This window comes from Dasypus novemcinctus, chromosome 26, assembly GCF_030445035.2.
Source record: "Dasypus novemcinctus isolate mDasNov1 chromosome 26, mDasNov1.1.hap2, whole genome shotgun sequence".
Lineage (NCBI taxonomy): Eukaryota > Metazoa > Chordata > Mammalia > Cingulata > Dasypodidae > Dasypus > Dasypus novemcinctus.
The window spans coordinates 11,779,180-11,806,223 of NC_080698.1; the positions used below are offsets into that span (position 1 = coordinate 11,779,180).

Below are 27,044 nucleotides of genomic sequence, written 5' to 3' on the forward strand. Positions count from 1 at the left end.
TCCCTCTGCTCTCCCCCTGGATGTTCTACAGTGGTCTGCTGTATTGTTTCAGACAGTTTCTGCCTGTCCACTAGCTGTTCTTGGAGGAGGAGTCAGTCCTAGAGCTTCCTACTCTGCCATCTTCTGGAAAGTTCTCTCCAACCCATAAGTTTCACTATTATAAAGAGCAATTTGATAAGTTGAAATATAATTAAATTAGTAGCTGTGAAATATACCATTAAGAGAGTAGAAAAGCATGCCACAGAAAAGGAGAAAATATTATAATGTATATATTGTTTAAATCATTTTTATCCAAAATGTGACAAATTCTTACAAATTTAGAATAAAATGTGGACAATATAACAGAATAATCGAATGCTTGAACAGAAACTTGCCAAATGAGAATGTCCAAAAAGCCTATCTTAGTACTCATTAGATAAATGCAAAGTAAAATATAATGAGATACCACTATACCCCCACCAGCATGGCTAAAATTTAAAAGAGGGATAATAACCTTTTTTGAGGATGAGGGGTAATTGGAACTCTGCTGGCTGGGGCATGAAATAATAGACTTTTGAAAACTATTTTGTCATATTTGCTAAAGCCCACCGTACATATGCCTTTGGACTCAGAGTTCCATTATTATGTAAACCCCCAGTAGAAAGGCATACATAATTTTATCAAAAAACATGTACAAGGGAAGCAGACTTGGCCCAATGGATAGGGCATCTGCCTACCACATGGGAGGTCTGCGGTTCAAACCCCAGGCCTCCTTGACCCGTGTGGAGCTGGCTCATGGGTGGTGCTGATGTGTGCAAGGAGTGCTGTGCCACACAGGGGTGTCCCCCGTGTAGGGGAGCCCCACACACAAGGAGTGCACCCTGTAAGGAGAGCCGCCCAGTGCGAAAGAAAGTGCAGCCTGCCCAAGAATGGTGCTGCACACATGGAGAGCTGACACAACAAGATGACACAACAAAAAGAAACACAGATTCCCGGTGCCACTGATAAGGATAGAAGTGGTCACAGAAGAACACAGCGAATGGACAGAGAGCGCAGATAACTAGGGGGTGGGGGAGAGAAATAAATAAATAAATAAATCTTAAAAAAAACACAAAACATGTACAAGAATGTTCATTGTAGAACTCTTCATAATAACCTAAACATGGAAACAACCCAGATACCCCCCCAAGAGTGGAATAGATAAATAAATTGGTACACTCATAGAACAAACTACTATGCAGCAAGGTTATTGCACAAACTACATGCCTAGCCATTATATGCCACAGTGTAGGGATGAATAACACATGCATAGTGTTGAACAGGTTATATTAGATACAAAAAAGTACATACTGAATGATTTCATTAAGTTCCTAAGAGCAGCAAAGTGAATCTATACTGTTAAGTCAGTGTAGTGGTTACCTTAGGGAAATGGATAAGTATAGGGAATGGGCAGAGAGGTACTTCTGTGGTGCTGATAATGTTTTTTTCGTGATCAGGGTGTTGGTTACACAGGTTTATTCACTTTCTAAAAATTCATTACAATGTGAATTTATGATTCTTTTGCACTCGGGATACTTCAAGTAGACATTTAATAGAATTTATTCACAGAAAATCTGAGAAATGTCAACAGTGAGAACTACTCTAGTTATTTAGTTTCAAAGATTAAAAGATAATTATTTATACAGATTAAAAAATCCATTCTTACGTAAGGAAAGTCATTCTGTCCTCAGACTTATCAATAGCATTCGAAATGGAAAACAAGTGAATAATATTTAATATATTGATAAGGGAAGAACTTATGATCCAAATTTATTATATTTTATCAAGTTATTGATTTTTAAAGTCAAAAGGTAGATGTTTTCAAGAAAGAAAAAAATCTCCAAGAATATAGTATGCCTGCCTAAAAAGACAAAAACAAAAAATGAAACGTGAGTTCAGCAAATTAAAAGATGAATCTAGAAATGAAGGATTGGCTTGGAGAACCTGCTGTAAATTGTGTGAGGGTGAGTGTAGCAGTTTGATATGGCTGTGAATTCCAAAAACAGATATTGGATTATGTTTGTAATCTAATCTGAACCTGGGCATTGTTAAGTTATGATTAGGGCTTTGATTGGGCCATGTCATTAGGGTGATGAGTCCCCATCTCTTGTTGGTTGGGAACTCACACATAAAAGGCATGGCAAAGGACAGAGTTGAGGACTTTTAATGTTGGAGCTGTCCTTGTGGAGAAAACAGAGGAGCTGAGCCCAGAGGAATCCAGGAAGCCTGAACCCTTGTAGACATTGGCAGCCATCTTGCTCTAACACGTGAAAAATAGACTTTGGTGAGGGAAATAACTTATGCTTTCTCTATGGCCTTGTATCTGTCAACTCCTACCCCAAATAAATAGCCTTTATAAAAACTAACTAATTTCTGGTATTTTGCATCAGCACCCCTTTGGCTGACTAATATAGGAGCATTGAATTCTTTCAAATGTGGAGCCAAGATTGAACAACCGGGTCAACTATGGTTGTAGAATTTTTTTTTTTTTTTAAGATTTATTTATTTTATTTATTTCTCTCCCCTTCCCCCCACCCCGGTTGTATGTTCTCTGTGTCTATTTGCTGCGTCTTCTTTGTCGGCTTCTGTTGTCGTCAGCGGCATGTGAATCTGTGTTTCTTTAAGCTGTGTCATCTTGTTGTGTCAGCTCTCCGTGTGTGCGTCACCATTCCTGGACAGGCTGCACTTTCTTTCGCGCTGGGCGGCTGTCCTTACGGGGCGCACTCCTTGTGCGTGGGGCTCCCCTAAGCGGCGACACCCCTGCGTGGCTGGGCACTCCTTGCGCGCATCAACACTGCACACGGGCCAGCTCCACACGGGTCAAGGAGGCACGCGGTTTGAACCGCGGACCTCCCATGTGGTAGATGGACGCCCTAACCACTGGGCCAAGTCCGCCACCTGGTTGTAGAATTTAATGTAATAAACTGTGATAAATTGCAATGAACATAATCAGCCTTAATATGAAGGTGATGGGAGGGGAGGTGGGAAGAAGTTTAAAAAGCAAAAGCATCTTTTCTATGCAGGTTATCAGCTGAAATAGAAACAGGGTTGGAATTAAAGGATTCAAAGCATCTTAATGATTTTCATAATTTTTTAAAAAAGTATAGAGAGATCTTATAGAAGTAAATTTTTCTTCTGGGAATAGACCATTTATCTCAAGTTTAGTAGTTCCTTCAGTTTAACTTTTAATTTTTCTGTTATATTTTAATAAAATGAATATAATAGTTTACTTTTAAAATAGAATGCATTTCTTGTAAAATTGTCATTATTCTCTCTTTTTCACTCCACCCACCTTTACCCATTCCTTTGTGGGGAGGGTTCAAGAATTATGTGCACAGCTATTTCTAGGTGGAATTTTGTGATTATTGTTTTTCTTTGTGGTTTTCTGTATTGCATGAACTTCAAAAATAATCATTCTTTGTTATTTTTATTTAAAAAGTTCATTACTCTGAATCACAAAGGAAACTCAAGTCAGGTTTCTAAAGTTGAAAATTATTTTAAGAAAATTTCTTAATGTTTATACCTTTCATAGTACTTTGTTTTCTTACCTGACTTACTTGAATAAATCCATTAAAGTACACCTTATCTCTCTTTTCTATAGAATGTCAAAAACTCTGTTAGTTCGGAATACTTGGTCTATCAGTAAAAACATATTTAAAAGCAGAAATCTCTGAAAATACAAGGAAAATTTGAAGAAGAAATAAAAGCACTCATAATACCCCCTCAGAAATAACCACTAGCTTTTGAATACATAGTATTTTTACTATTTCCTATTACATTTGTAAATTGTCTTCTCCTTCTCCTTCCTATTCTTCACTGTTATCAATATTGCTCTGATGCTACCTCTTTTTTCCCTTCAGTTTTAATATTTTCTTGTTTTGTTTTTCCTCTTTGGCCTTACTTTGTTATTCTCCTTCTCAAGCTCCTTTTTCTCTTCTAGGCCCTTAAATCCTATTAATTTATGAGTTTCAACTCTGTTTTTCTTCCTTTAGCTGCAAAATTTGCCCATCTTTTTCATGGAATAGTAATGCAGGCAGTTTGACTGTAGCGGGATGTGTTAGATGAGGACAATAAGAGGTGATGAGCTCATAGAGGCATCAAGGGGCTGAAAAATGTAGGGCCTTGCAAATTATGTCAAGGGCGTTAGATTTTATTGAATGAACCAGGAAGCCACTAAGGGCTTTTAGACAGAGAAAGGACATGATCTTACTTATTTTTAAAAGAGTTATTCTGGGCTGCTTTGTTGATACTAGAATTACAGTGGAGTAAGGGCAGAAGCAGGGAGACCAGATAGGAGATTACGTTAGTCCGTGCAAGACATGATGATGGCTTGGACTCAGATGTTCAGTAGAGTGGTAAGAAGTGGTAAGATATTATGTGTATTTCAGAGTGAGAGCTGCATGTAGAATAGACAAAAGAGCAGTAGAGGATGACTTCAGGGTCTTTAGTCTGAATTGCTGTAAAGATATAGTTGCCATTCACTGGGATGGAAAATTTAGGAAAGGGTGTTTCAGGAAACAAAAATTTAAATTTTGAACATGTTAAATTACTCTTAGATGTCTAAGTGGAGATGTCAAGAAGGCAATTAGGTACATTATTCTGGATTTCTGGGAAGATGTTTGGGCTAGAGGCATAAATTTGGAAGTCATCAGTATGTAGATGGTATTTAAAGCTATGAAGCTGGATGAACATTAAGAAAGTTAGTGAAGATGGAGACAAAGTGATATGAAAACAATTCTGGGGAACTATAGTGTTTTAGAGGTAGGAGGAAGAGGAGAATCAGTTAAAAGAGGCTGAAAAGTTGTCACAAGTGAAGTAAATGGAGAAATGAAACAGTAGTGTCTTAGAGACCAAGCAGAAAAATGTGTAGAGGAGGGAGTGAGTAATCAAGTATGTCTGATATTATTGAGGTTGACTAATAAGAGGACTAAGAGTTGACTGGTTGATTTGGCAATGTGAGATTATTGGGGCTCTTGATGAGGGAGAGCAGTTTGGGTATAGTGATAGGAATGAAAGCCTGATTGGAAGAGATTTGAGAGAGAATGAGAGAAGTAGTGTAGAGACAGTATAAAGACTTAAGTTATGGCCCTAAGCCGTAACTGAATAGCAGATGGCAATATATTTATTTTGGGGGTGATTCTTCTATGTAGTCTTCAAAAAAATCCTCTGACTTTTTGATCCAAGTTTTTATTCTGAAAAATTTCAGGTCTACAGACTTGTTACAAGAATAGTACAAAGAACATCCACATATCTTTTTCCTAGATTCACCCATTATCAACCTTTTGCCACATTATGCTCAAGGTCTCCCCCTCCTTTCCATTTTAATTTATAGAGTGAGTTTCAGATATCCTAATGCTTTCATACTAAATACTTCATTATCTATCTCCCAAGAAAGAAGACATTCTCCCACATAACCATAAGGTAATTATTAAACTCAGGAAACTAAGTTTCTCTTATTCATTATACTCTGCTAAACTTGTAGGGAATGTTACCCTGAATTCTTAGTGTTGCTTAGGGTGTATCAGCTGCTTCTTGAAAATGTGCGCCATTTCTGTTAAAGTGCTTGTTGTTTTTAATTTGGTTGCAAGGGTGTGAAATTGCGTGAATAGACTAAATGTAGAAATTTTCCTATGGGAAATTTAATATTTTAAGTTAATTTTAAAAATATTCCTTGATATCTGGTTTACTCATTTTTAAAAGAATTTAAGTGTAATTACTACTTTTTTGTAAAGTTCCAGTGAGAAAGTTACATATTGCATTATGGAATATTTATAAATGAATCTTATTTTTAAATTGTGGGCTATTAGTGATATGATTTGACATGGGAATAACTAACTTCTCGGGTTGAGGAGTTTTTGCTTTTACTGATCACTAGCCAAGTTTAAATTCAAATGAAAAATAAATCCCCCCCCCCCCCCAAATAAACTTGAAAATCTAAGGCAATATCTTATAATGGACAAAATTCTCCTAAGAAGGTACCAGGTATTCCAGGTAGGCCAATGACATACCCCTCTTATCCATATCTGTTCAAGGAGTGATTCATATTTATATTATTCTTTAGACATTGCCTCTTTACTCTCAGACTGATATATTGGAGTGAGTATATTTGAGGAAATGCATATTGGTGCATGCATGTGTGCTACAAAGAGTACATGAGAGCAGTAACAATTTAATAATTAATGTTTAACATTTCATTTCTCTAGCACTTCTTTTCTTAATAAACTGATATATTTACTGAAATAAATTCTTTCTCCATTAGAGATGGATATGAAAACTAATTTTTAAAATATTTGCTCTTGTAGTAATTTCTTCTAAATTTCAAGCAAATGACGTAATCACCCATTATGTACTTATGGATATATAGACAAGATACTAACTAGGTTATATGAATTTATAGTTGCTTGAACATCCATCACAGAATGTTCACAACTTCCTCCTTTGTGGTGCCACTCTATTTTATAATACTTCTGTTAATACTTTTGTGTCCTTATCTTTAGCATAGTGCCAGACATGTTGTAGACACTCAGTAAAATATGAGCAAATTTTAGAGTGTTTAGTGATTTGATGTGAACATCGGAGGTTTCTGATGGGAAGCCATGGGATGTAATCCTTAGCTATGTCCAGCTGAATAAAAAAATAAATAAAAAGCTGGTTTTTCAAGTCCATAGATATCCCATTGAATAAAAAAAGATACAAAAAAAGTGGTTTTACAATCCACAGATAATCCCAAATGGAGTTGAGGAGTAGCTAATATAGTAGAAAAAAATTCAAAATAACCATGATGAAAAAAACAAAAAAAACCACGATGTGTGAGAGGTCTGGGCCTAAAACAAAGCCAGTAATGTGGGTATAGAGTGGGGGCTGATTAAAAATACTGTAATTTTTGTCTTAAAAGTACCATGGTGAGCAAAGGTAGGCTCATTCTATCATGTTCTGTCCTCTTGCTAATTATTCCAGCTAAATAAATGCTTACAGTTATCTTGGCTGGAGTAAAGTTAGCCAAGCAAAAAGCAGGTAAGTCCTCCTGAAGTAAAGCCTACTCTCATACTTCTGATGATTATGACCATAGCTGTTTTCATACTCCCTTCCTGGATTCTGGTTCCTTGTCTGGAAGGAAAGGAAGAACACTCAAACAAGAACAAACAAAGGCTTTTGAGAGCTTTTGCTATAGCGTGAGAGTCAGCCACCATCATTTCTGTTTGACAGAGACTCAAAGTCAGGCAGGGGACTGGGAAAGCTTTGTAGTGAGAAAAAGACTTCGGGTATACTCTGGAAGTTGGTGTGGGGCAGCTGGAGGATGGCTAAGTACGAACAGCATTTTATGTTATTGGTTTGGGGAGTGTGTTTGGCTTTGTCTGAGTTAGAAGCAGTGACCAAAAAAAAAAAAAAAAAGAAACTGGCAGTCATTAACTAAATTGTGGTTATTCTGGTCTGATTGCTGCAGAGGTGGTAATTTTGGCTTCCTGGATTGTTTGCTGCAGAGATTGTGGGTCAGAGTTCTGTTGTCCACTGTCCATTTGTATATTCAGTATTTTGTTTTCCTCTTTACCCATAATCCTAATTCAGAACTTCTGACCCATTGTTTCTGATTTTCAGGGTCTGTTTGAGTTCTTAAAGTTTCATTTGCCTCTCTGAAGCTGACTTCTGTACCTGTTATAACATATGTCCAACTCTGAACGTGGTCAGATTTTCCAGCCTAATCACTTTGGTGTTAGCTGTGTCCGTTGAGTCCTTACATCTGTCCTCCTTGTCATTCATCCCAGTTTCATTCATTTCAGCCATTCCAGTTCTCATAGCTATATGAAGTCCATACTCCAGTTTCTACTCATGCTGGTATCACCATTTTATAACAAACTTTTTACTATTAAATTCATACTTCTTTTAAAGGGTATTTTGGAGTATCTATAGAAGTTTCCTAGCCTCTGGGTTTTATGACAACACAGGAAGAAACAATATTATAAAAAAACTAACCTGGAAATAAATCCATTATGATTAAAATCATTCCCCAGGCAAAGCAGGTTGTTGTTGTTAATCTTTGTTGAATCAAGCTTTAAAAAAATTCATACAGAGAAAAAATTAACTAGTTTAAAGGGATTAAGCTGCTAAACTTGAGAAATTATTTACTGATTCAGAAGCTCTGAAATAGTTCTTAAGTTTTGAAAAACATAAGCCTGTTCGAATTTACTTACATGTAAGTAGGCTATGTTATCTGAATAAAATGAATATATTAATGAATGTATTCATTTCTTTTCAGTATGGTAAAAGTGACATTATCAAATTTTTTTTGAAAAGTGCTTTTGAGTCAAACATAGATTACAGTCACTAGTTGTCGTCTTTGACAATACCTTTGGCATGATAAAAAAATAGACTGCAGTATATCAGTGATGTGTGTGCCATTGTAGTATCTGTGGGTTACACCATATGTACCTCTCTACCCTGCATGTTTATAGTATCTTTCTTGGTTGTAGGAAGTAATTTTATTTGGCAAAAACGTTTATGAATCACTTGTGTCAGATATCTTTTTGTGGCTCATAATAAAAGCAGTGTAGGCACTGGATGCTTCTTCACTTTTAAATTTATTTTGCCATTGTGGGGTGTTTGTTTTCTTTTTTATAAACAATTTCCATTGCCTAAGCACATTTTGGGGATATTAATTTTGAATGTTAGAACAAATGACAGCATTTTTTTGGTGAAGATTTATTTATTTACTTACCCCCCTACCATCCCCCCCACCCCACTGCCCTTGTCTGTTCTCTGTGTCCATTCGCTGTGCGTTTTTCTCTGTCTGCTTGTGTTCTCTGTAGGCAACACCGGGAACTGATCTTGGGGGAGAGGTGCTCAATCTCTTGCACCACCTCAGCTCCCTAGTCTGCTGCGCTCTTATTGTCTCTCCTCTCTGTCTCGTTCTGTTGTGTCATCTTGCTGTGCCAGCTTTCTGTGTGGGCCAGCACTCCTGCGTGGGCCATCACTCCATGCGGGCCAGCTTGGCTTCATCAGGAGGCCCTGGAAATTGAACCCAGAACCTCCTGTATGGTAGACAGTAGTCCAATTGCTTGAGGCACATCTGCTTCCCAGTATAACTCTTAAAATGAAATCTTGGAAGCTGTAACAAAGAACAGGAAGATGGAGACATTTTCTGATATAAAAAAAAGGCATATTCATTTATAGAAGACTTTAGAAAATACCGTTTTGATGAAATCTTTGTTTTATTTCTCTTTGGCTAGAAATATAAATTAGAAGCACATTTTGTCCTTGAAAATTATTGGAAGTATATGAGGCACCTCAGAGATTTTAAGGAAAAGACAAGGTACCAGATACCAGCAAGGACAGCAGCGGGAGTAGGCATGTGAATCTGGATAGCAGAATTTAATGGACAGTCTCTTCAGGAAGCTACTCCTGAAGTTTCCCATCTTCATACTACTCTTCTAAAGATTCACATTATCAGGAGAGGCAAAACGGGAGTGCTTGGGTTGTATGTACTCAATAGATTTTAATGGATTAAGTAGATGTAATAGATGCAAAAATATTTGATTTAATCAACATTGGCTTTAAAGATATATTTTTAGGAAAGCAGGAAAGGTCTATTGAAAATAACAATGTTGAAATTTTAGAGGCAAGGCAAGGATGGATGTTCCCTACGACTAATTCTAAAAGTAATGTATTTTAGGAAAAGCCTTCATGGTCACAATGTACTACACTATTGCATTTGATCTTCCTAGTGTTTTCTTTAAGATTCTTGCTTTTACGTTAATATGAGATTGGTTCATGATTTTCTTTTCTTATAATATCCTTTTCTGTATTTGGTATAAAGATTATTCTTGCCTCGTAAAATGAGTTTGGGTAACCATCACTCTATAAGCTCTGGAAAAATTAATGTAGATTAGAGATTAACCTTTTTTTTAAAGGTTTGTTAAAACTTGATTTTAAAAACTGTGTGATCCTCCTTTCTTTTGGGCAATGTATGTGTTGTGTAAAGGAGGAAAAGTTGATTACCAATTCAGTTTGTTTAATGGTCATTGACTGATTCAGGTGTTCTGTTTCTTCTTGAGTCAATTTTAGTAATATTTTCCTGGAAATCTTTTCAGCTCATATTATTTTTCAGATTTACTGTCAAAAGGTTGTTCATAGTATTTCTTAGGATATTTTAAAATCTTGTATGTAATCTGTGGTTATGTCCCCATTTTTATACTAATTTTTTTGTGCTTTTAAAAATTTGTTTTCATTTCGTTTCACTCCTTTCAGAAGCTTGTCTTTTTTGATTTTGCGAAGAACTTGCTTTTATATATTGCTGATCTTCCCTATTGTCTTTATCTTTTGTCTATTAATTTGTGTTTCTGTTTTCATAAACTCTATTTTCTATTTGTTTGTGACTTCTGGGTTGGGTTTTTTGTTCTTGTTAATTCTCAGGTATGGACACTTAGCTCATTCATTTTTAGTTTTTTATCATGCAAAAATTGAAAATAAGAAATTCCCTCTATATAATATGTTAGGTATAGTCAGTAAGTTTTAATAGTATCTTTTTCTAAATCTGTGCTTTCTAGAATATTATTCTCCTCTGGTTCAATGATGTTTGCTATTTTTCTATTTTGTAACTTTTGGATTATAGTATAAAGCTAAACCTCACCACCATTCCCTTTAAAAATAGATGGGGGAAAGGAAGAGGAAATGCATCAATGAAATAAAATTTATAAGTATGCATATGACATAGCAAGGAATAATATATAGTACATTTTACAGGCATGTTTCTATACCTTTCTACTGTTCTAATATTTACTCAGGACACAAATATTTTTACATTTTGGGCCCATTTTAAGAGTTCTGTTCATATTTTCTTCAAATTTTCTTGCCATCACCAAGTCTCAAATCTTTTATCTTTTTAGACTTTGATCATCTGAAAAACCATTTGCTATGGCCCATATATTGTATTTCTTTGGCCCATCTCTATTTCCATACAACATAGAGAGCAAGATGTGCAGCTCAGATTTCTACCTGTCTGGGAGATTTGTCCTTTCCCACTGTCCTCTTTATTTTTGCCACCTTTATTTTTGCTGGCATCTTCACACTGATGCTAGCTTATTGTAAGAGCCATTTGTAAACCAGGCTCTAATATTTCTTGCCCTTAATCATTTATTATAAGGAACTTTCTGTGAGACTTTGGGCAGAAGTTGAGATGGTGGTGGCAGAGTGAAAGAAATAAGTAAGTTTGGAGAGTTGCTTTGTTCCAGGCCCATAAAACTATGACTACTTGGGATGAAGCATTGCTGAGGATCACTAACTTTATGGGTAGATAGATTAGATAATACCCACTTCGTGATGAGATGTTGAGATGACCTGGTAAATCATAGTTAGCATCTACCATAGTTAGAATCTATCAAAACTCACATTCCAAGAGTAATTTCTCAAAAGAAAAAAAAAAAAGATATTTGTTGGGAAGAACATACCTTTGTTTCAAGCCCTAGTGACTTCCTCTGTGATTTTCTTTTTAATGTTTGCTACAGCTCCTTATAGCATCCTAATCTGCTAATGACTGTCTACTACCATTGTATCTTCTGGGTCATACAGTTAATTCAGAGCTAATTTCTTTGTATACTAAACCAGTTAGAAAGTCTTCTCTTGCTCTAAACCCTATACAAACCTGGTCTGTGGATCACCAGAAAAAGGTGTCACAGCATTAAATTCAAATGTATTATAAATTCACAGAAGTCTGCAAATCATTATTCACTGTTGCCGAAAGTTGGAAGCAACCAAAGTGTCCATCAACAGATGAATGGATACAATGGAATATTACTCAGCTGTAATAAGGAATGCAGTATTAACACTTGGGACAACATGGATGAATCTTGAAGACCTTATGTTGAGTGAAGTAAGCCAGTCACTGAAGGACAAGTACTACATGACCTCACTGATACGACTTAGGCAAATTGAGCAGAGTCACACAGAACTAGAGTCTAGAATTTAGGTTATCAAGAGACAGGGAGTAGAGGGTGGTGAGCTGATGCTCAGTGTGGACAAAATCTATGATAAGGTGGGAGGGGGTCTTTGGGCATTGGATGGGGGTGATAGTGGTGCAGTGATGTGATTGGGTTTGATGCAGGAATGTGATAAGGGAGTATGGTGCGGTGGGTGGTTTGGACTATCCATGTAACTGGGGGAAGGATTAGAGGAAGGAGCAGGTAATAAACTCTGGGATTAGCAGGTCTGTGGTTAAAACTACAAATGGTGGGAATGTTCTTTTGGCAAATATGCCACGGAAGGTTTACTGGTGCAGGGTGTTGGGAGTGGGGGGATATATGGCATAGCCTCTATGGAATATGAAAGTGTTCATCTCGTCATAGTGTGTTATCTCAATGGGTGGAGACCCACACAATAAGAAAATATTAAACTCCCATCCTGGGGAGTCCTGCTGTATTCTCAGTTAGAGGGGCAAGTATCTCCCAACAACGTAGGCAGTGCCTAAGAAAACAGACCAATATGTCAATCCCTTAATATTATTGCAAGAACCTTATTCTTCAAAAATTGAAACTTAGTGATTACCATAGTTCTGAGGGGAGAGGGAGGTAAGAATAGAATAGATGAACATAGGCCATTTTTAGGGCATTGGAATTGTTCTGCATGATCTTGCAACGATGGATACAGGCCATTTGAAATTTTGTCAAAATCTGTAAAAGTGTACAGTGCAAAATATAAATCATAATGTAAACCATTGACCATAGTTAGTAGCAATGCTTCAATATCAGTGCATCAGTTGTAACAAATGTACCATACTCATGTAAAATGTTATTAATAGGGGAGAGTGGGAGAGGGGGAGTGTGTTGGGTATAGGAGAATCCCCTGTATTTTCGATGTGGCATTTCTGTAACCTAAAGCTTCTTTGAAAATAAAGCAAAAAAAATAAGATACTGAGGGAACATATGGAAGAAATTGTCACTCTACATATAAGACAACAGATCTTATGGTGATGAAAGACAGTGAAGAAAAGAAGAAAAAAAATTTTATGTTTGTATTTTATTTGTTAGTTTTTATTTTATTTTCTTATTATTTTGTTTATTTTTTGTCTTTGTTTTGGGGGAGGTTTTGGATCATGGAAGGGTCACAACTATGGTAAGAGAGGATCACTGGTGCAGAGTGTTGGTGATAGAATGTGTGGGGAGGGGTGTACCTGGAGCATGCCTCTGTGGCATATGAATATGTTAAGTGGTCATGGGGTGTTGTCTTGGCAGTTGGAGACCCACAGAATAATTGAGAAAATATTGAATTCCCATCCTGGGAAGTCCTACTACATTCTCTAATAGAGTGGCAAGAATCCTGAGTACATGGGCAGTGCCTTGTGAAGGAGGCCAGACCATTAAGCCAGGCCTTGATATTGATATTTGTACTTATGAACTTTGTTCCTGTGAAATTGAAACTTAGCCTAGTATTATATATGCCTAAGAGTGACCTCCTGAAAGCCTCTTTGTTGCTCAAATGTGACCTCTCTTTAAGCTATACTCAGTATATAAATGTGCTGCCTTCCTCCCTGGCATGGGACATTACTCCTGGGGTTGAGCCTCCCTGGCACTGAGGTGTTACTACTAGGTGCCAACTGGCAATGCATTTGGAAAAAGACCTTTACCACAAAAAAAGGGGAAATATTAAATACAAAAGAGTTTTTATGGCTAAGGGATTTCAAAGTGAGTTGGAGGTCATTCCAGTGGTTACTCTTAAATGTATATCTCAGCAGCATCTCATTCACTGCCACAGTAAACAGTGCCTCAAACAGCAGGGCTCCTGAGGGCTCTAGAGATATCTAGACACTTTAAGAAGGGCAGACAATCTCAGAAATTCAGCATTCTGTCAGTGGGCTTTATTTTGGAATATATGCTCCCCAATGTAACAGACTCATATTTTCCCTACAGGTGGCTCTTCTGCCCCTTTTATTTGAACCTATAATTAGCACTACATTTGTTAAATATATGTCCCAGAGACATAAACCTTCAGTCTGTTTATATGCTGGTTGTGCCCTGAATCTCAGCAGATATGCAACACCACTATTCAGTTCATGGGACTCTCCCAGGACAACTTACAAAAGGGTGATGATGGACAATGCTCATCCCAAAAGACAGAGTATACACAACTGCAAGGAATATAGTTCCATCCTTATGCCCCATGGGATCTAAGCCCCCTCCCAGTCAGAAACATACTGGGTATCACCATCCCAAAATCCTCAAGATTGAGGAATGAACAAATTTAAGGGGGAAATGCAACTATGGATTAAAGTAGACATTTGCGGTCACCCCTCGGGCTGAAGTGTGGTTTGCTGGCCTGGCGGGGGAGCAGCCGCAGTAGGCCAAGCCGCTGCCCCCATAATAGGGTGGCTGGTCGGACTCACCGCCACCCCTGAAGGGAGCTCGGCATGGGCGCAGAGTGCCCTCGGGTCTCCCCTTCTCGGCAGCCATGCTTCCGCGGCCGCCCCTCCTCCCGGATGGCGCCACACGATGCCTTGTGGGGCGGCACCCTTCTTCTTCTTTCTCCCTGCGCAGGCGCAGGGCGGAGAAATCCAGTCTGCCCTTTTCTCCTCCCCCGACAGCAGCAACAGCCAGGTGTGGGCGGAGAAATCCAGTCTGCCCTTTTCCCTCCCCGCGACAGCAGCAACAGCCAGGCGTGGGCGGGAAACTCCAGTCTGCCCTCTACCCCAGCAACAGCAGCCAACAATCACTAAACCCTAACCCTTCCCCCGGCAACAGCAACAGCCAATCCCTAACCACCACCCCTCCCCCTTCCAGTACCGCCCACTGACCTTTCTCCGGCAACCAATCAGAACAGGGCGTGGCTTCGACCAATCAGCCTTCCCCAGCCCCTATAAAACTGTTGCCTCTCCCTCAATAAAGTGGACCTGCGTGTTTACCTCGTCTCCGCGGTAGTTTTTCTGCCGTGCGCCCTCCAGTCCTGAGAGCCCCCGACAAGGGCCTGGCCTCCCTTGTCCCCAGTTCGTCGCCTGCTTCTCCGGGCGACCCCTTCGTCGCCGGCTTCGCCGGGCGACCCCGTCAGCTGAACCGCGCAACCCCTGTGAGACCGACCCCTCGTCTGCTGCCGGACCGACCCCTCATCCCAAGTGGGACTGACCCCTCGTCCCAAGCGGGACCGACCCCTCGTCCAAAGCTGGACTGACCCCTCGTCCGCAGCCAGACCCCACCTCTACCAACCGAGCAAGCCGCCGCAGACATTATTTTATTGTAATGGAAGAACTTGTATCATTAATATAAAGGCAGCGACCACCAGAGATTCTGAGGGGAGGGAGAGGGAAGAATAGGTGTAGTACTGGGCATTTTTGGGACATTGGAATGGTCCTGCATGGCATTGCAAAGATGGATACAAGCTGTTACACATTTTGCCAAAACCTATAAAATTGTGTGGTGCAAAGTGCAAAGTATAAACTACAGACCATGGTTAGTAGCAATGCTTCAATATGTGTTCAGTAGTTGGAACAAACGTACTACACTAATGAAAGATATTGTTAACAAGGGAGTATGTGTGTGTGGTATATGGGAATCCCCCATATTTTTTTATGTAACGTTTATGTAATCTAAGGCTTTTTAAAAAATAAAATAATTTTTTTTAAAAAAGCCTACAAATCATTGTGCATTTTTCTTAGTGGTAGGTGTGAGCAAATTTCTACAACTTGACCTTAACTATGGAAGGGGTATTTCAACATACCCCAAAAGCTCTATCCTTAAACTTTCATTGAGAAATATGCCCCATCACATACTGATCAAACTGTCAATGCAAAAGACAAGGAGACAGTTCTGAAAACTGCAAGAGAAAAGCAATATGTTTTGTACAAAGTAGTCCCCATTAGATTAAGTACAGATTTCTCGTCAGAAACTATAGAGACCAAAAGGCATTGGGATGAAACACTTAAAATACTGAAAGAAAACAATTGTTAGCCAAGAATTTTATGTCCAGTGAGACTTCCTTTCAAAAATTAGGCAGATGTAAAGACATTCCAGGTTAATAAAATTGAGGGAGTTAAATGCCGCTGAACCTTCCCTATAAGCAATGATAAAGGGAATACTACAGATTGAAAGGCTAAAGGACACTAGATAAAGGATCAAAGCTGCATAAAGAAATAAAGGCCTCCAGGAAAGGTAACCATATGAGTATTACAGATGCCAGTACTATTGTAGTGTATTTTTGTTATGTAACTCCACTTCTTCATACAGATGCTAAAATGCAAATGCATAAACACTAATAATAAGTCTATGGTTTTAGACATACAACGTATAAAGATATAATTTGTAACAAGTTCAAAAAAGAGTAGAAGACCATGGGTATAAGTATTTTCTATTGAGGCAGAGTTGGTATTGAATCAAATATTATTATTATTATTATTATTATTATTTTGTAATGATTTATTTATTTATTTAATTCCCCTCCTCCCCCGGTTGTCTGTTTTCTGTGTCTATTTGCTGCGTCTTGTTTCTTTGTCCGCTTCTGTTGTCGTCAGCAGCACGGGAAGTGTGGGCGGTGCCATTCCTGGGCAGGCTGCACTTTCTTTCGCGCTGGGCGGCTCTCCTTACGGGCGCACTCCTTGCGCGTGGGGCTCCCCTACGTGGGGGCACCCCTGCGTGGGACGGCACTCCTTGCGCGCATCAGCACTGCGCATGGGCCAGCTCCACAAGGGTCAAGGAGGCCCGGGGTTTGAACCGTGGACCTCCCATGTGGTAGATGGATGCTCTAACCACTGGGCCAAGTCCGTTTCCCCTAAATATTATTTTTATGTATTTAGGATGTTAAATTTTAACCCCATGGTAATGTGGAAAATACATGAAAAAATATTCAGAAAGAAGTGAGAAGGGAAGGAATATAGTGCAATACAAAAAGATGAAATAAATATGAAAGTAGACATTAAGGAAAGACTTGTGACTTACGAAGACTAAATAGGAAAATGGCACAAGAAATTCCTGCATTATCAGCGGTGATGTTAAGTGTAAATGGATTAAACTCTCCAGTCAAAAGGCAGACATTGGCAGAATGTCCCTAGGATATTATTCATTTAAATTTTGTGACCTTAAACTCCAGTAGTTCTGTGTGTTCCTTTTTAAAAATTTCTCTTTATTGAGAGTCTCATAATGTTCATTCATTGTGTTCCTGATATCCTTTAGTTCTTTTCTGCATACTTAATCATATTGAGGATCATTTCTTTTTGTGTATGTTCACAGTCTGGTTATCTTTGTTGGTGTCTTCTGGATTTTTATCCTTTTCCTTTGGGTGGACCATCATTTCCTTGCTTCTTCATTTCTCTCATCATCTTTTGTTGAACACTGTGCATTTTAATATTTTAAAGTGTTAACTCTCATATTTAGTCTCTGAGAGGCCTGTGTTTTGAGTTTGTATCCAGCTGGTGTGACAGAGATTTCCTTGAGTGCCAGGAGCTAACAAAACCAAACAAAGCAGTACAATAAATACCTTTCACACTTGTTGCAAATGCTCTGCATTGGCCAGTGTTCACCTTCAGAGTTCAGTCACTTAAAAGATGGTCAGCCCAAGGCAAATGCAAAGTGCATGATCCTCCCTGTCTTTTTAAGTCTATGTCCTTTCCTGGGCTTTTGGCTGCTAATGGCCTTAGGAATTCCTATTTACAGGAATTTGAATGACCCTCCCTACTTTTCTTGAAAGACGTTTTTCCTCTTCTGGGTGCTGAAATGTAGGACGTAAAGTAGATAAGCCTCCACCCCAGCCAGGTTGTCTGACTTGTTTCTTACACTGCTTTGGCTGGCCCAAGCAGAGGACAAATTCAGGGTGGTATGGGGTTGGTGGGGATGGCTAGCCTGAGAGGAGTTTTCTAGGTCAGTCTTGCCCAGCCAGAACAATGTCAGGGACCCACATTGGGAGTACCAGGTGGCTCCATGTTGCAGTTCAGGAGAGGGTGAGGGAGGAGCCAACAAAAGCACCAGGAGCTTTTCCTATGGTTTTTTGAGCTGCCATTTCTTGATTCGGTGCTTGCCCATTAAACACAGGCCTTAACCATTTTTATTCCATAGGTCATGCTTAGTTACATTCCTGCACAACATCCATTAATTTAAAGGATCCTCTCTTTTCACTGCCAAATTTCATTTTTTATAAACTCTTCATATTATATGAATTTAGAGTTCCTCTGGAAATCAGTTTAGTAATTAATTTTATTTGGTTTTTTTTTCTGTGTTCAAATACATTTTGCTTTGCCTATGGAGCAATGTATTTGTAAATGATACTACCTCTTAATTTTAAGGAATTTCAGGATATTGATTGCGTATTATAGTCTAATAGAAATAAATCAGTATTAGCTTAGAGTCAATGTAAGTCAGACATCTTAGAATTTTAAAATATGAATGATGTAAGATTCCCATAGATGTCTGTGATTAAAGAAACTGAAGAGTAGTACTATGGGAGAGTGTGGGCTATGATGTGGACCATTGACCATGAGGTGCAGTGGTGCTCAGAGATGTATTCACCAAATGCAATGAATGTCTTATGATGATGGAGGAGGTTGTTGTTATGGGGGGAGGAGTAGGGTGAGGGGGGTGGGGGATATATGGGGACCTCCTAATTTTTGAATGTAACTTTAAAAAAATAAAAATATTTAAAAAAAAGAAAAAAAAAAGAAACTGAAGATGTAATATATGAGACACCAAATAATTTTATTTCTGTTTAACATGTAATTTCTGCATTCATGTTACTGAAACACAACACTCTTAGTATGTCTCCATATTTCTGTGCAGTTCCAAATCTAAATGTCTTAGCCTTGCACTGACAATACTCAGTTGTCTTTTCAAACATATCTTCTGTATGTCCCCAATGTGAACTCTCTTTAAATATGGCTTGCTTATTATTTTCTCTATATTTCTTTTCATGTTACAGTCTAGTGGGCTCTCTCTTTCCCTCCTCTCCCTTTTCAAACCCAATCTTCCTTTAAGAACCTGCTTAAGCTACACTTCCTTCATTAAGTTTTATCTGACCGCAATAAGTTTACATTGAACCTCTTTCTCCAAGACAATGCTAGAATTTATTGTTGCTACACAACACCTGCTTGTGCTTTATGTTTACATTTTGTTATTAATATTGTGATCTCCCTGATTGTTTCAGTAAATCTCCTAATAGTCTCTGTAGTATTCTTAAGTTGTAGTAGGTGGAAATAACTTTAGAAATTGCTTTTATGCCCAGTTTCCCAGTAGTTTGAAGAAATATTGTCTTATTACTCAGTTCAACTTTATGTTATACATTATTCATGATTTATTCCCCTCCCCCTGCCAAGAGCTGACATTTCGTATTGGCTTGCTCTTCTTAAATTTAGAAAAAGTTCAGTATGACTTTTAAATTTTAAAAACTTCAGCCATATTTGTTGTCAAAACCATTATAATAGTACTTGAAATAATTGATAAAGGTGAGTCTGAGAATCCCTGCCTTGGGTGCTGGTGACAGAAGTTATTCTTAATAAACCCTTGATGAAAGCTTGTGTTTTAATCAGCTTATAAATTAAATAGGTAAGGACAATAATCTGGCATTATTCCAAGGCAATTTGTAGATTTTAAGAAGTCTTGAAATAAGTGACAGAAAATAAAATGCAATAAAACCTTAAAACATAATCAAATATCTTTTTTATTCATTGACGCTCAGTATTAATGTACTGAGTCATCTCTGAACATAGTGATGCTTTGTTAGCTATCTTTCTGTGGAAAGAAATGATACTTAATGCTAATTTTATGAAATATATTTTTCCTTGCTGGTTCCAAGTGGATGCTATTCTCTGTGGCCAACAAATCAGAATATGGGTTCCAGTCACTTCAGCAGATCAGTACATAAAATCTTTAGTCCCAGAAAAGATTTCATTACTCCTCAAAATCCAGAGACATTGTAAAAATATTATCAAGTCATGCCGCTGCCTTCAGTAGTCTTTCAACAACGTTTTATTCATAGTACTTATGTTAACATCTGCAATTTTTTGTATTAAATGCCCTGTGAGAGCTGGCATTCAGTTATAGAATATATGAAATTCTTTTTTATTTTAGTGATTTTTGGTATACTTTCCTCTCCAGGTGACACCACACCTGGTCCCTTTCTCTCCCCTATATCCTTTCCCTTTCCTGACTTTTTTGCATCCTTTAAGGACTTTGTTTCAATACAACTTCTTCAGGGAAGCCTTCACTGATCCTCTCATTTTTTATCATGTCTCCATCTAAAAGCCCTTGATATACCCTTTCATTTCCTTCTTAGATTTGAAGCAGTCTGTTGTGTTTGTTTATTTGTCTTATTCTGGGATTCTGCCCATTTTTGTTCACTGGTAACTCTTTGGCACTTAGGCATAGTGAATGGCACCATAGTGAATGCTGCTTAAGAGATAGGTTGAGAGAAAACAAGCACCTTTCTGTTCCCAGGTTCAAAAGTCCTCTATCAGGCTCAGCATTTCTCTGTTTATATCAATTTCTAAGAAAAGGTATGGCAATATTAGAGCTCATTAAGCTTTTTAAATCTTTGTATCTATTTTTTCCTGTTCTGCCAGATCTTTTATATTAAGGGCATGCACTAATTTGAATGAAAGTATTGCAGGACACATAATTTTTATATTAATTTAAGAAGTAATTGTGCAGTTATGGTCTTTCCTTAAAGAAATAAGCTTTTAGCAGAAAAAAGTTAAGTTTATTTATGTAGTAAAACTCAGGTATTTTTATATTAATTCAGCTCAATTAGTATTGTAATATATCAGTGAACAAAGGTCTTTGATTGGTTAAAAGTATCTTTATATTTGCATGAATTTAAAATTTGAGTTAAATAAATTGTAAAAGGCAACAGACAATATTTTGAGATTTTATCAAAGATAACTTGGCTATCTATTGTGGCTCTGGTTTTAGGCAGTATGAAACTGTGGTTCCCCTTGAAGATTCTGTTGTGACTGAGGTTACAGCAACACTACAAGAATGGGCCAGTCTATGGAAACAATTGTATGTGGTAAGTAGTTGGTAACTATTTTACTTTACTTGATCGTTATAGTTCCATTGTACCAACTGAAAAAACAATTATCTAACCTATGCCAATTTGGCACTTTTAGATTTCTGAATATTTGTAGTTTTTCAAATGTATTTTCTGATAGTAACTGAAATATAATAGACTGAGTTTTGTTCATGAATAGTGTGAAGAAAACATACTATTCTTATGTCTGCAGATCCCCTACCCTTCTCTAATCACTAGAATGAGAGTTCCATAACACCAGGGACCTTAGCTGTTATACTCATGATCACTGAGTCCCCAGATACTTTCATGAAATAAGTGTTCACTGAATGAATAAACAAACTTTAGTGTTATTTAACTTTTGTCTTTTGTAACCCTAATGGGGGGTCAAGGCCAAGTTTTCACAGCTACTAAGCTTAAAGAATTGTCATTTATGACACTTTGCTAGGCCAACAGTTAATAGAAAGTAATAAAAACCCAATCACTATCCTCAGGGAACTTAGAGAGTATAAGGTGATAAGCCCCTCCCTGGTAGCCTATCGATGGGGCTTTGACTTCCATTCTCCCAGCAGCTACAAGGTGGTGCCTTTCTTCCATTGGCGCCTGTAGGCAAAATGCTTGCTTACATCCACCACCCAGCATTATAAAGATAGTACCCTTACCTTAGAGTCCTGTGGGAAGAACTCTTGACTTCCACTCTTGCTCTGTAGTAAGGAGGAAGAACTCCTTTGGTTGGAATTTTTTACTTCTTCTTCTCATGCAGGGATGAGGTTGTGCCTTCCCCAGCTGAGTCTGGGGTAGGACTTTCATATGCATCCCCCTACCTTAATAAGGCAATGCCCTTCCCTAATGGATACTGTGGACAGAACCTCATCTTCCATTCCCACCCTGATGAAAAGAGTATTCCTCCCCTCCCAAGACAATACTGAGGAGAAGTGGGGTGGAATCCTGTCATCTAGGTAACACACAGGTGGGGAAAAAAGAAGAGACTTTATGAACTAAATTGACTTTTGACCCACAGCTCACAAAAGTGAGCCTGGGAATGCATTCTTAATCTAAACTAGTTGATTACCTGCTAAAATAGAAGATTTAAATAGAAACGAGAGTCTCATTATATAATACCTAAAATGTCTAAGATACATCTCCAAGTTGTTTGTCACGTAAAAAATCGGGAACATCTCAACTTTGATAGGGGAAGATAATCAACAGATGCCAATATTGAGATGACACAAATTTTATGATCAAAAGGATTTAAAAATGAGCAGTACACTGTTGAAACAAATAAAAACAGAAACCCCAGCAATTATATATGAAAAATAAAGTAACTGAAAATTTAAAAATTGCTAGATAGTCTCAGTAGCAGAATGGAAATTGTATTAGGAAAGAATTGGGGAATTTGAAGATAGATCAGTAGAAATCATCCAGTCTGAATAACAGAGAAGAAATGAATTGAAAAAAAAAAAAAACCAAACTTAAGCTTCAGAGACCTGGGACAATTAAAACAACTAACATGCATGCCCCCAAAGTACTAGATGGAGAGAACAGAATGTGGAACTCAAAAATAGTTTAAAAAAAATAGCAAAAATGCAAGAAATTTGGCAAATAATATAAGCCTACAGATTTAAGAACTGAGTGAATTCCAAACAGGATAAACCCAAAGAATTTTATACTCAGTTACATTGTAGACAAACTTCTGAGAACTAAAACTCAGGAAACAATCTTGAAAGCAGCTAGATAGAAATGTCACATTACCTTTAGGGAAATCATAATTTGAATGACAGAATTCTTGTCAACAACTATGGAATACAGAAAGAAGTGGCCCATTGTTTTTTAAGTACTGAAAGAAAAAAACTGATATTACCCCAGAATTATATATCCAGGATAGTATGTTTCAGGAATGAAGGGGAAATTAAGACTTTATCAGGGAAATGGACTTGGCTCAACTGATAGAGTATCTGCCTACCATATGGGAGGTCCAGAGTTCAAACCCAGAGCCTCCTGACCCATGTGGTGAGCTGGCCCATGCACAGTTCTGGTGCTTGCAAGGAGTGCCATGCCACACAGGGGTGTCCTCCACAAAGGGGAGCCCCCTGTGCAAGGAGTGCACCCCTCAAGGAGAGTCGCCCTGCATGGTGCCGCACACACAGAGAGCTGACACAGCAAGACGATGCAACAAAAAGAGACACAGATACCTGGTGCCACTGACAAGAATGCAAGTGGACACAAAAGAACACACAGTGAATGGACACAGAGAGCCAACCATGGGGAGGGGAGTGGTTGAGAAGAGAAATTAAAAAAAAAAAAAAAGATTTTATTAGATGAAGGAAAGCTAAGAAAATGTGTTGCCAGTAGATCATTTCTGAAAGAATGACTATAGAGTTCTTCAGACAGAAACAAATGATAATGAAAGGAAACTTGAAACATCAGGAATAAGTAAAGCAATGGAAAGGTAAATAAATTCTCCCCCTTCTTGGTTTTTAAAATTTAGTTTGGTGAGAAAAAGCAAAAATTATGACATTGGTGTGGTTTTCAATGTATGTAGAGGTAATATATAAGAAAACTATATCATAAATATATGTAAGATATAATAACATGACTTCAAAATGCTGTTTGACCTAATGTACGGGGGAAATGGAAAGCAGAAATGAGATTATAAGGCTATGAGTCTCTAAAAAAGAGTCTGGAGGTTGTCAGAAGGAATGCCCTTATGCACAACTGAGCAGAGTCTAAGAGACAGATAAAGTAGATACAACCCCAGCTGTTGGTTCTTTTGAGGGCTAAAGAGACCCATGGGTTCTATGGTCATGGCAGATGGGGCTCACTGCCATGGCAGATGGCCCTTCTTTGGAGCTGGTGTTTCTGCATGATGGCATTGGACTCAGAGAGGATCTCTTCTCACAAGACTTGCATGCTACTTTATTGGAATTGTAGTTGGTGCTGGGGTTTAAGATATATTTAGGGGATTTGAATCTCTGGACTGATAATAAGACACTCAGGCCCAGAGCCTCAACAGACTTCAGCTCCTACACTTTGATTTATTGGACTTAACCCACTCAGCTAACATGGAGTTGAAGAAAGTCAACCACCACACCATGGAGCCTAGAGTGTCTACAACTGAAAGCAGGAGGAGTGCATCCAGTACCCATGTGGAATCTAAGCCCCCACTTGACATAGATGTGCAATGGACACAACCAATCCAAGGTCCACAGAGAAAATGTGGAATGGGTGTGGGAAGGGTAGCCATGGTGGCTGCTGGGTTTGGGGAATGGGAGGAAGAGATGAGATGTGGAGGCGTTTTTGGGACGTGGAGTTGTCCTGGGTGGTGCGTCACGGACAATTACGGGACATTGTAGATCCCCCCCAGGGCCCACTGGATGGAACGTGGGAGATGTGGGCTATGATGTGGACCATTGACTACGGGGTGCAGCGATGTTCAGAGATGTACTTACCGGGTGCAATGGATGTGTCACGATGATGGGAGAGAGTGTTGCTGTGGGGGGAGTGGGGGGTGGGGGCGGTGGGGTTGATTGGGACCTCATATTTTTTTAATGTAATTTTTAAAAATAAATAAATAATTTTAATTAAAAATAAATAAATAAATATATGTAAGAAAACTATATCATAAAATGAGACCTAAATTGTGATATCTACATTCCATTTCAAGTGTTAAAATATTGATTCTAATAGACTGATAAAGTATATATATATAGTAATCTCTAGAGAAGTCACTGAAAATGCTATACGAATTTACATAAAAGTACTATAAATAAACCAAAATGGAATACTAAAAATGTTCAGGAGCCCCATAGGAAAACATGAAAGGGAAAACAGGAATATAAACAGAGGGAACAAACAGAAAATAAATGCTAAAATGGCAGATTTAAATACTAACATGAATAATTATATTAAATATAAATGGCTTAAATATACAAATTAAAAAGATAGAGGCTGGCAGCATGGATTTAAAAAAATTGCCCAACTGTAATGTCATATATAAGAAAGTCACTTCAAATATAATGATATAGGGAGGTTAAAGATTAAAAGGGTAGAAAAATACATAGCTTGCAAATAATAATCAAAAGAAAGTTGGAATGGCTATGTTATTAAAAGAAAAATTTGACATCAGAGTAAGGAAAACCACCAGGTACAAAGACATTGTATGATGCCCTCAGTCACCATCATCATGACTATGTTCCCCTCGCAGGTGTCCTAGAACAACCACCAGATCATCCTGGATCTCTATGCCTCTTACACCTACCTGTCCATGTCTTACTACTTTGACCATAATGATGTGGTTTTAAAGAACTTTGCCAAATATTTCTTCACTAATCTCATGAGGAGAGGGAACAAAATGAGAAACTTATGAAGCTGAAGAATCAACAAGGTGGAAGCATCTTCCTTCAGGATATGAAGAAACCAGAATGTGATGACTGGGAGAGTGGGCTGAATGCAGTGGAGTGTGTTATATTGGAAAAAAGGGTGAATTGGCCACTAATGGAACTGCAAAAAGTGGTCACTGATCACTTGTGTGTATTCATTGAGATATTACTTGAATGAGTGGGTAAAATCCATAAAAGATTAAATGACTACTTAGCCAATTTATGAAAGATGGGGCCCTGGAATATGGCTTGGCAGAATATCTCTTTGACAAACACATCCTGGTAAACAGTGATGATAAGACCAGTCACAAGGGTGATGCCATGGTCACCAAGGCTTTGTATCATGCATGTATACTGGGTTTATTTTACCTTTATTGTAAGTTGTACCAAAGCATCCACTAAGTACTTTGATTTGTACCATTTCTTCAAATAAAGTAATTTGGTACTCCCCCTCAAGAAAACACCAAGAAGACATCAGTCTTAAAAGTGTGTGCATCAAACAGCAGTGCTTCAAAATAAATGATGCAATAACTGAAAGAAATGGATTGAAAAATAGAGAAATCTACTATATTTGGAATGTGTACATCTTTCCCTTAGTAATCAATATAATCACTAGAAAAAAACGCATCAAGGATAAGGAAGACCTGAACAATGCTATCAACCAACCAGTTTGTATAATATTACATCTAATAAAATAGGAACACACATTCTGTTCATGCATTCATGGAATAGTATCCTGAGTTATAAAACAAATCTTAATAGATTTAAAATAATTAAAACCATACAAATGATATTCTTTGTCCACAATGGAAACAAATTATAAGTCAATAACAGAAAAATCTCAAAATATGTAGAAATTAAAAATCATACTACTAAATTATCTGTGGTTCAAAGATGATAAAATAAATTTTTAAAATGAATTGAAAATGAATATATGTACAAATCTGTGAGATACAGCTAAAGCAATGCTAATGGAAATTTATAGCATTGAGTACTTAAAATAGAAAAAAAAGAAAGGTCTAAAGTAAGTAATCTCATCTCCTACTTCAAGAAACTAAACAAAAAAAAAATAAAGTAATTGGGATGAAAGAAAAAATAAACGGCAAAAATTACAAAATTGTAAAAAGCAAAGCAATAGAAATAAGATAAAAAAGCTGGGTTTTGAAAAGATGGATAAAATTAATAAACATAAAGATTAACAAAATGAGAGGAAACACTAATTAAAAATATCAGAAGTAAAAGAAGGGATATCACTACAGACATTACAGACAATAAACTGTTGGTAAGAAATAATATAACCAACTCTATACACCTAAATGGCAATTTAGATAAATAACCAAATCCTTGAAAACTATATATTGCCAAAATTCACCCAAGTGAAATAATATGAGTATCTTATAATTTTTAAAGTAATTTCTAATTAAAATGCTTACAAAAAGGAAATACTTGGACTTGGATTATGTCACTTGTGAATTCTTCCAAACATTTAAGGAAGTAAAAACATGAATTATATACAAATTCTTCTAGAAAATAGAAGAGGGGAAAATTTTATGAAGCGGCAGTTACTCTGATAAAAGCAAAGATAGTAAAAAGAAGCAACATTTCTCATGAATATAAACATTATATTCAGCTTCTGGCCCACAGATTTGGTCTGCTGTGTCCCACCAGTCCTTCCAGGCCAGGTGG

The 27,044-nt window shown here is 37.6% G+C and overlaps 1 protein-coding gene across 15 annotated transcripts in view; it reads left to right on the forward strand.

Annotated features, from left to right (window-relative positions):
• DOCK3 (dedicator of cytokinesis 3) overlaps positions 1 to 27,044 on the forward strand; it is a 657,203-nt gene that overhangs the window by 210,999 nt on the left and 419,160 nt on the right. For all 15 annotated transcript variants that reach the window (XM_058288315.2, XM_058288314.1, XM_058288308.2 and 12 more), the window contains exon 5: positions 20,883 to 20,979. In XM_058288315.2, coding sequence (XP_058144298.1) covers positions 20,883 to 20,979 — 97 coding nt within the window. The remainder of the gene's footprint in view (positions 1 to 20,882; positions 20,980 to 27,044) is intronic.